We start from the raw sequence: 9,214 nt of genomic DNA, 5'->3' as shown, positions 1-9,214 counted from the left end.
AACTTGCTAACAGGAAAACCACAGCAACCATCAGAAGGGAATCAACAAAACAGACAGGCCAGAGAAACACATACACTTTACCTCCACTTGCCATGATACACTTTGTACATCCAATATATTTTGATCAAATCTTCTACACTTTTAGTTAATTGTTTTTTTCTTCAACATTTTTTCAACATTTCTGTTTCTTTCATTTTGTTTCCAGGGTGGTTTTTCTCAGAAAATGGCAGTAAAGTTAAAGGTTTTGTACTTTCTTTATTAATAAACCACAGCAACAAATATTACATATCATCTTCTCCTCTGTCCTGTCTTTTGTTTCTTTTGTTTCAGCATCAGTGTATCAGTGCTATGGATTCATGAGGTCATTACAGCAGTCTACAATCTAATAATCGATTTACATGTACTGAAAATAGCAAAGCCAAAAAGACATAGGAAGCACAATTTTATATCTTCATGAGATGCTGTTTAATTGCTGTGCACAGTATCTATCTGGTCTGATGCAGCTGGTTCCTCTGAGGGAAAAAAGAAACAGACATTACTTGATTCAACATCTAAGTCTTTTCCTGCATCATGTCAAGATGCAAAGTCATGTCAATTGTACATCAGAAAATACATAAGTAGAAGAAGAAGAAGAAGAAGAAATTCTCAATTAAGAAAAAATGCCCTTGTGAGTGATGTCCTATTACATATTAGCATCTTATTGTTATAGCTGGTCAAGCTGGGATTCATTTTTAATTATTCTTCACACTTTGCATTAGTTTCATCTCAGTATATGTATGAGCAGATGAGAGGCTTTGTTTCAACAGTCTAAGCTCATGGTGTAAAGTGCACGGAGCAACTGTATTTAGGATGTGGCCAAATCCACTTCTGCTTTAATGGCAGAAAAATGGCTGCAGCAGCAGACAGTTAAAAATGGTTGTAATGGAACAGAACATCTAATTTGCATATATGTCTGCTTAAGACACCTTCAGAATGTTTAATGGTTCTATTCTGGAATCATGTCTTATTATTACATTAGAACATTCATCGTGATAAACACAGATCCTGTAGAGAGAAACTACTTTGAGTTTTGTTTCTACAATTTCCCACAGTGTTGATTTTGTTGTATATTTCTAATACCTAATGGATACTCGCAAAACTTCAAAAACAAAACATCTTCCTGCAACAGCAGAAGAAAAACTTCAGTGATGGCATTCAAACACATACATTACAGTTGTCTGGTTAAATCAGATGCTTACTAATAATTACACCTTTCAACCAATCAGAATTCAGAATTTTCAGTGGCCATGGTATAAAGATAAGTATACATACAAACATACACACATACAAACATATAGACTGGTAGAACTCACCAATATTGCTGAATTGATAGGTGATGGTACTGTAGGTGTCATCACAACCAGCTGGCAAGTACTTTATTAAAAGGATAAAAAAAAAAGGTAAAATGAGAGTATCCTTATCCAAAACAGCATGATGACTGAATGAAGGAAAAACATTTTTGCAGACTGGATGCAGAAGTTTTTTTAAATTACCTCTCCAGTGTTGAGTCTTCCTACATATCCACACCCATCTACAACAGAAAAAACACAATTAGATAAATTTTGACATAAAACTGTAAATGAAAAATACAGATATGAATATCATTGTTATTGCATTGGCACAGCTATACCAATGTTGCATACATTTTCTTTCTCTCTTTCTCTCTCAACCCAACTGGTCGAGGCAGATGGCCACCTTGACTTATTATCATTAATATTATTGATTTGGACTTCCAGATTGACAATTAAACCACTTACCCACCTTGCATAAAAATGTACTGTAGAAAATATTCAAACTGGTAGAACTCACCAATAATGCTGAATTCATAGGTGACGATACTGTAGGTGTCATCATAACCAGCTGGCAAGTACTTTATTAAAAGGATAAAGACAAGGTTAAGTGACAGTAGCCTTATCCAAAACAGCATGATGACTGAATAAAGGGAAACATTTCAACAGACTAGATGCATAAGTTGTTTTTTAATCACCTCTCCAGTGTTAAATCTTCCTACATATCCACACACATCTACAACAGAAAAAACACCATTAGATAACCTACAACATAAAACTATCATGAAATATACAGATATGAATATCATGTTATGTTGCATTGGCACAGCTATTCCACTGTTACATACATTTTGATTTTCCATTGAAGTTGGCTTTTGGTCTAAAAGGCAAAAAAGTTTAAAAGAAAAAGGATGGTGTAAACAGCATGTCTACATTACGGCCAAAAGCAGAATAAGCAGAACACATTGACAAAAGATTGTAATTTCTAAAAGAGCATATACTTTACTCCACAGTGGTTCATCAGTACCACATATGATTAGTCATCACCTGACTAGCAACAAGTGCACAGGGTGGCCGGTACAGTTCTCACTATCGCTGATAATGTCCTGTCAACACCACTCACTGCTGCAGCTTCCTCCCTTAAAGCATTTTGGATTAACTGTCTTTATTAGGATCTATTGTTCATGTGTGTTAACGGCCACTTGTGAATCGTGAATGCTATGATTTGTGAGTTTAATGTGCTGGTGATTTCATTGTGAAAGCTGAACCGTCACAGCTGCTCAGATTCTTTGAAAGTCACTTTAGATCTGAGGAACCATTTATGCTATATGGACGTAGTCTGCGAGTGTCTCTGACTGGAAGTGAACATGCTCTCTTTTTTCAAACTATGAATGTAAATGAAAAAAAAAACACAAACTTACCTCAGTAGAACACATTTTTCTAGAAAATACAAAAAATAATAATCAACCAATAATTGATATCAGGAAAATGCAAAAATACCTAATAAAATGGGAACACTAGACATAGCAGTCTGTCTTGAAAGCTTTATAATAAAAACTACTGTAATATTGTCAACCTATTATTGCATAAATGCTAGTTAAAATGTTTCAGAATAGAATACAATGACAGCCTGTTGCTTGTTTGTACTTTTTACACTATATATATATATATATATATATATATATATATATACACAACATAATGATAATAAGTTAAAGACTTTGTCTGTTAACGTGACAAACAAAAATATCTCATATTAAACCTCCACTGGAAATTCAGATCAACTTTCTTCAGTTTACTAAGGAGTAAATTCTCACCTGTCCTTGAAAGAAGTGCAGATACCATCAAGATGATGCCCAAAGATACTCCAGACCCAGTCCCAGCTACCATCAACTTCCATATCGACAAGTCTAGACAGAGACCATCAACAAGAGTCAGTTCCACATTTCATGTCAACAGAATGAAAACATGTACTTATCCATCTTTTTACCACTACACTAGAACATGTGTGCATACAGTCAATACAACAATTGTTGCTGCTTTCAGAGTGATGCCAGTATTGGGTAAAATCTATATTTATCTTGACTAAGTCCTTAAAATCAAATAAACTTATACCCTTATACGCATAAATGTGCTCAACAAATTTCATGGTCACTCATTTTTATGGTCTTAAATGTAAAAGATATATATTTGATATAGTGCTGTCCAAAAGAAACAACTCAAAGCTCAAAATAAAAAAGAATAAAGACTTTGTCATCTGGAGATCATGCATGTGCTGAGCCAGTTTAATAGATATCTGTCCATTAGATTCTGATATATAGTCATGGTTATTATAGAACGTGGTCAGACCTGGGCATAAAGACATAAAATGAAGACATATCTCAATCAGTTTGTAAATCAGTAAGTGAGTCAGTGAGATACATACACTTATCACTGGACACTGGTGTTGCAGGAGGTACAGGAGTGAAAGCACTGGTACTGCTAACAGTCAGACCTAAAGTCAGACACAACAGCCTGTTAAAACAACAATATGTACTTATATATATCATTTAAATATCTATGTATCTGTCATTAGACTAGACTGCTCCTTCAACATTTAAAAACTGTGATCTTTGTCAGTGTCTGTATTGTATGTGTCATGGTAGCACACATTGAAATTGTTTTTATTCCTCCTGTTTATACTGGTTATTACAAGATCCCTTCCTAATGTTCTTCCGCTCTAAGTGATGGGAGTCAAAATTGAAATCATACAGATATTACAGTACACCTGGGCAAGAAACGTAAAATGTTCTTACTTTGTGGTTTGATCTCATGAAGGGAATCTGTTGGAGAGACAATTTGTCAACAGGAAATAAGTGCAAAAAATAACTTGTCAATAATTTCAACAAAATGCAGAACAATTAAAACATGCCATTCAGTTTACAATTATTCTATAATAGTGAGTTTAACTCACACGTGAGGATGACAAACAGCAGGTATCTAGCCATGATGAAGTTGAATACACCAACTGTTCAGAAATCCTCCAAAGACCAGACCTATCTGACTTTGACATACCTGTGTTATGTTGCTTGCTCTCAGGAAAACCACACAGAACTGAATAATACTGACAGGCCACAGAAACTCTTCCACTACCTGACACAGTCTGAGAAGCCCCAGCACTTGTTCTATACTTAGACCCAAAATAGCAGAGTGTGAGCTAAGTGGTTTATAAAGACCAATGGAGTTCTATCATAGCAATAGAGGTCAGTTCTAAACTACTGCTTTTGTTATTACCGAAAACCTGTCACAAAACCAGTAACAGAGTGGGTTGGTTTGTGCGCCTTGATGCTTTTTTTTAACGGTTTGAAAACATCCTCATCAGTGATTCGAAGCAACATCTTGCTCTTTTTAAATGTTCTCAAAACACTGCCAAAGACTTGTCCTGTTATCTCGCTAGACACGGTGAAAGATAATAAATGCCAGCAGAAGTTGGAGGTCTTTCAACAGGAGCCTTTATGGCTTAAATTTACAGCTCCTAATGCGCTGCACCTGCAGTGATGTGATTCACCTGGTCTCATTTTACCGGAAGCGACTGCATAAAGGCTGAGTGGACAATAAGCACGTGTCGCATACTTTTAGACTTCAGCACGCCTGTTTTGCCCTGTCTTTCTTTTAAGATTTTATTCTCAACAATGCCTCCTAAAAAGCCAGCAGCGGACTCTGCTGATCCACCTGCACCGTCCGATAACGATGCGTCTGTGGAAGAGAAAGCGGAGTCGAAATCAGGTTTGTGCGCAAATGCCAGTAAGTCAGGGCAAAGTAATTGTTGAGCTTTATATTTTTAAACAATCAGTTTCCAGTGAATTTACAATAATATTGTTCTCCAGATGCTGCGGCGCTGCGTAAACTCGCAGCTCATCCGTCTACAGCCATAATGGTGAAGGAAGCGCTTAAAGAGTTGGACTCACGCAAAGGGGTTTCTTCCCAAGCGATACAGAACTATATTAAACAAAAATACCCCTCGGTGGATTTGGTGAGGTTGAAGCACTTGGTCCGTAGAGCCCTAAAAAAAGGACTCGAGAATGGCACGTTGGTGCGGCCTGCCAACTCCACTGTTACCACAGGCGCGATGGGAAAATTTAGGGTGAGATGTGAACTCTGCAGTCTCATCAAAGCGGGTAAAATAACGTTATTAATCCGGGCCTTTTTTGTCCCCCCTCTTAAGCTTGCACCAAAAGTCAAGGAGGCAAAGCCAAAAACTGAGAACGTGGATCCTAATGTACAAAAAGCTCCAAAAGCAGCCAAGGATGGAGCCAAGAAGCCTCAGAAAACAGGTGAGAATAAAATAAGCTTACCACCACCAGTAATGTAAACCAACCTTACAGGTGTCTGTTTTAATTGCATGTAAAATCTTAAAGGTGCAACAAAGAAGAAAGACGGTGCCAAAGAAGAGGCCAAGTCACAGGAGGTGAGACAATACTATGATCTGGAACTGAGAAGTTAAACTTACTGAGGGTTGGCTGAGTATACATGCTCTCTGCTCCTATTAACTGTTAGTAGATCAACAAACAATAATTGGGTTGAACTAAAATGGAAAATGATAGTGATCTGAAAACATTTAAGTATGAAAGTGACCCCCCCCCACCCCACCCCCTTTTTTTTTTTTTTTTTAGGAGTCAAAGCCTCCCAAAAAGTCAAAGAAAGATGAAGATGCTGCTCCCTCAAAGGTTGCTCCAGCAAAGAAGCCAAAAGCCAAAAAATCTGCAGAGAAAGAAGACGACAAAGGAGCCTCTGATTCAACCAAAACGAAGGCAGCAAAGGGCACCAAGGAGGGAAAGGGAGGAAAGGCATCCCAGAGCAAGGCTGCTAAAGCAGGCAGTGATGCTCCTGCCTCTAAAGCAACTGGGAAACGAGGGAAGAAAACTGCAGAGTAGATTTATAATTCACTATTTTAAGCTATTTTGTTTTGCAATAAAACCTTAACTTTTTGGAGCTGGTGTGTTGTTTTTTTTTTTTTCCCCCAAATCTACAGGAACTTAATGCTGTTTATTTTTGAAACAATGAGGAAGCAACATTTAATTATGATGTGGATGTTGCTGAATGTCCTGTGGCTAAAAATGGGTGTAAGAACTTTGAGGTTAAGATTCAGCTTCATCAAAACTTTTAGATTAAATTTGACTGGTTTACTTCTTATACTGTTATTATCTGATCTCTTACTCTCTGGGATTGGACACTTAATGTTTTAGTGTAGTGTTTTTTGTTTTTTTTTTTCAGTTGGGTTCCTGATAAAGATGCCAAAATGATGTCAGTCAAGTTTGATTGTCTGCCTTTTCAGGATGCTGAATGCAGAAAAGGTGATAATGATACTCTGATATGACACCCCAGTGCCTCCAGAGTAAGTGGAGGAGGACTATAAACAGCAGTGTAGAAAGCAGGCGGCTGGATGTTTTCATCAAAGGGGTAACACAGTTCACCACTGTGGACACAAACACCAAAACCACTGCCATGACAGCTAGCAGCACATTGATTAGTTTTCCAACAAGAGTTTGCACTGTGGCATACTCCAAAACCTCCAGCTGTACCAACTGCTGCTGTTGCTGCTGCAGCTCCATCTTGGAGATACGTGTTTGACATGCCTCCAGCGCCTCCTAAAGGTCAGAGATAAAAATTGTCAATGAGGGTGCCTGAATGACTTATCTGGGTAGCGCCTCTTGTGATAGTTGTAACCTTTTTCCATGGCAGGTATTTGAACTTAGCCATGACAAAATTGATGGTATTGAAAGCAAAAATTAGCTGCTGGGCTCCTGTTAACCACCTGATAGTCCCACATTAAAGGTGTTGAGTTTTTCTGTGCTGGTGTACAACCTGGTACCAGATTTCCTGTGTAGCAACATATCAAATTTATGAATAGGCAACATTTAAAACCTACATTATTTCAAAAAATAAAAAATAAATTTGACATCAAATCTAGATTTTGACAGACACCTCTATCTTGAGATACAGCCTCAAGATTTGTAAAAAGGCAGGACCCATCTAAAGGCTCTTATCAGATATTGTGCTTTGGTAATGTATTCCTACCCTACACAGATTTTTAATGAAGTTACAGGTTGACATAGTTAGCCTGGACTATTCTGCAGCACTGGGGCAGTGTCCCACTTTGATCAGTTAGTACTGTAATCCAGTATTGGCCATGAGGTGAAACGGCACACATGTATTTATTCCTATTCATTAATAATTGCTCCATTCCAGTGAGCAAGAGTACACAATACTGACATACACACAGTTATTGCTATGCAATATCAAAATGTCTGGTGTAACAACTGATTATTCTAGTGGGGCTTACATGAATATGTGTTGTTTTGTCATAGAACTGATAATCAGTCTTCTCCTCCATGCTGGCTAGGTCCTCTTTCAAGACCAAAATTTCATTCTGGTGCAGTTCTGTCAAGTTATTGAGTTGTTCTTCTAAAAGTTCACACCTGCAAAACACAATAACAAGAACATTACTATCAGTACATGATGCCTTCCAACCACAGAGAACTTTACACTTTAAGCACATTACCTGCATCGTTCTTCTTCTAGAGCCTCCTCTATCACTGTGTACTCTTGTTGGTATAAGGCTTTTAAGTTTTCAAGGCTGTCCTGAAGCTGACCTTGTTTTTCCCAGAGTTCTTGGACCTCGTGGAGTAAAACATCAAAACCTGAGGCCTGGGCATGATCGGGGGTGTTATTCCTGGAGCTACAGGATTCTCCAGGGGCTCCTGCAGAGCCAGAAGTAGCACTAGGACAGTCCTCATCACTGCCATACTTTGGGCTGGGCTGCAGCTGCCCTGTTCCAATGGTCCTCGATTCCCCAGGGCTAAAATCTTTGTCTCCCTGGGTTTCATCCAAGTCAGTCAGGGCTGCAATGTTATGAGTGCTGTAAGACTTGTTGTAGATGAGGGATGAGGTTCCTCCCAGCTTGGACACCACAGCTGAAAGAGGCCAGAGAGGCCTCCTGTCACCTGTGATGGGCAGGATTAGGTTAACAGGCTGCTACTGAGGCTAATGGACCACTTTGTTATTGTAATATTAAAATTAAGACTATGACTTTCGGCAGAGTAAACAGACATGCAATCTATAGAAAGATTAAACATTCAATTCAGAGATCTGCTTCAAGGTGACAATCTCACCATGGGACCTCTGTGGGGTATGAGGTTCAACAGAATTGGGTTGGAGGTAAAGATTTTACACAAGAACTGAGATTAAAATCTGCATGTTCACACATCTATAGAAGAACCTTAATTGAGATAAAAATGTCTTTTGTAATTATTTTGCTAGCTAACTAGGTACTTACCACTTACCTGGCATCATGGTGGGATAGCCACGTTGATATTTTTCGATACTTTCCACTTAGTGTTAATATATAAACGCATTTATCCCAGTGGTTTAATTCTGTAAACTACCATACAACTGTTTTAAGTGTGCTCGGCGTTCAATTTTGCGAGCAAAGTCAACTCATATGAATGACGTTTCCATTTCGGTGTTAGCAGTTAGCTAGCTAACGTCGCACCGACCGTTAACTGGTTTTCAAGTTGCTTAGCAACAGCGAATACAGTCTACACCATTCAGTGCTCAGTGAGTGAACACTATGAAACAGAAACGAACTATTTTCCCTGAAAAGATTGGGAAACTCTCATATTGGTCCCACCTGTAGTTTTTATGCTATACCTACCTCCAAGGTGCAAAAAGAGGGGAAATAGTCTCTAAAATGTCCTGTGCACCTACAGTAAACCCACACAGGTGATTGTTATTGTTCCTAATTACCTCCTCTCAGGACTGTGTGGGCTGTGCTGATACGTCCTGACTCTCCTGTTGACTCAAAGAAGCATACTCACCACATGACGCATCATGGTGGGTATGCTGTT

General features: G+C 38.4%; 2 protein-coding genes across 5 annotated transcripts; one reads left to right on the top strand and one right to left on the bottom strand.

Moving 5' to 3' along the window:
- Positions 1-22: 22 nt before the first annotated feature.
- On the bottom strand, positions 23-9,004 carry LOC108886523 (transmembrane and coiled-coil domains protein 1). 4 transcript variants are annotated; one of them, XM_018681432.2, is made up of 12 exons: positions 7,651-7,741; positions 6,890-6,955; positions 4,124-4,150; positions 3,754-3,822; positions 3,146-3,238; positions 2,750-2,768; positions 2,177-2,208; positions 2,027-2,064; positions 1,849-1,909; positions 1,533-1,570; positions 1,353-1,413; positions 23-512 (listed from the first exon to the last, which is right to left on the bottom strand). In XM_018681432.2, exons 2-12 carry the CDS (start codon positions 6,939-6,941, stop codon positions 466-468), a joined length of 537 nt encoding a protein of 178 aa, XP_018536948.1. In that variant the 5' UTR covers positions 6,942-6,955; positions 7,651-7,741; the 3' UTR covers positions 23-465. The 4 variants fall into 4 exon arrangements, with proteins under 4 accessions (XP_018536948.1, XP_018536949.1, XP_018536943.1 ...); XM_018681433.2 differs by lacking the exons at positions 6,890-6,955; positions 7,651-7,741 and adding an exon at positions 4,282-4,681; XM_018681427.1 differs by lacking the exons at positions 23-512; positions 1,353-1,413; positions 1,533-1,570; ... (3 more) ...; positions 2,750-2,768; positions 3,146-3,238 and adding exons at positions 7,870-8,311; positions 8,651-9,004 and having other exon boundaries at positions 7,651-7,786.
- Positions 4,985-6,276, top strand: LOC108886526 (protein B4). The gene is made up of 5 exons (XM_018681438.2): positions 4,985-5,093; positions 5,195-5,451; positions 5,533-5,641; positions 5,726-5,775; positions 5,981-6,276. The coding sequence occupies exons 1-5, from the start codon at positions 5,000-5,002 to the stop codon at positions 6,239-6,241; spliced, it is 771 nt and encodes a 256-aa protein (XP_018536954.1). The 5' UTR covers positions 4,985-4,999; the 3' UTR covers positions 6,242-6,276.
- Positions 9,005-9,214: the final 210 nt, after the last annotated feature.

Source organism: Lates calcarifer, linkage group LG12 (genome assembly GCF_001640805.2).
Source record: "Lates calcarifer isolate ASB-BC8 linkage group LG12, TLL_Latcal_v3, whole genome shotgun sequence".
NCBI lineage: Eukaryota > Metazoa > Chordata > Actinopteri > Centropomidae > Lates > Lates calcarifer.
Note: the sequence above shows the minus strand (reverse complement) of the source record. Positions and strands in the feature narration are given on the sequence as shown.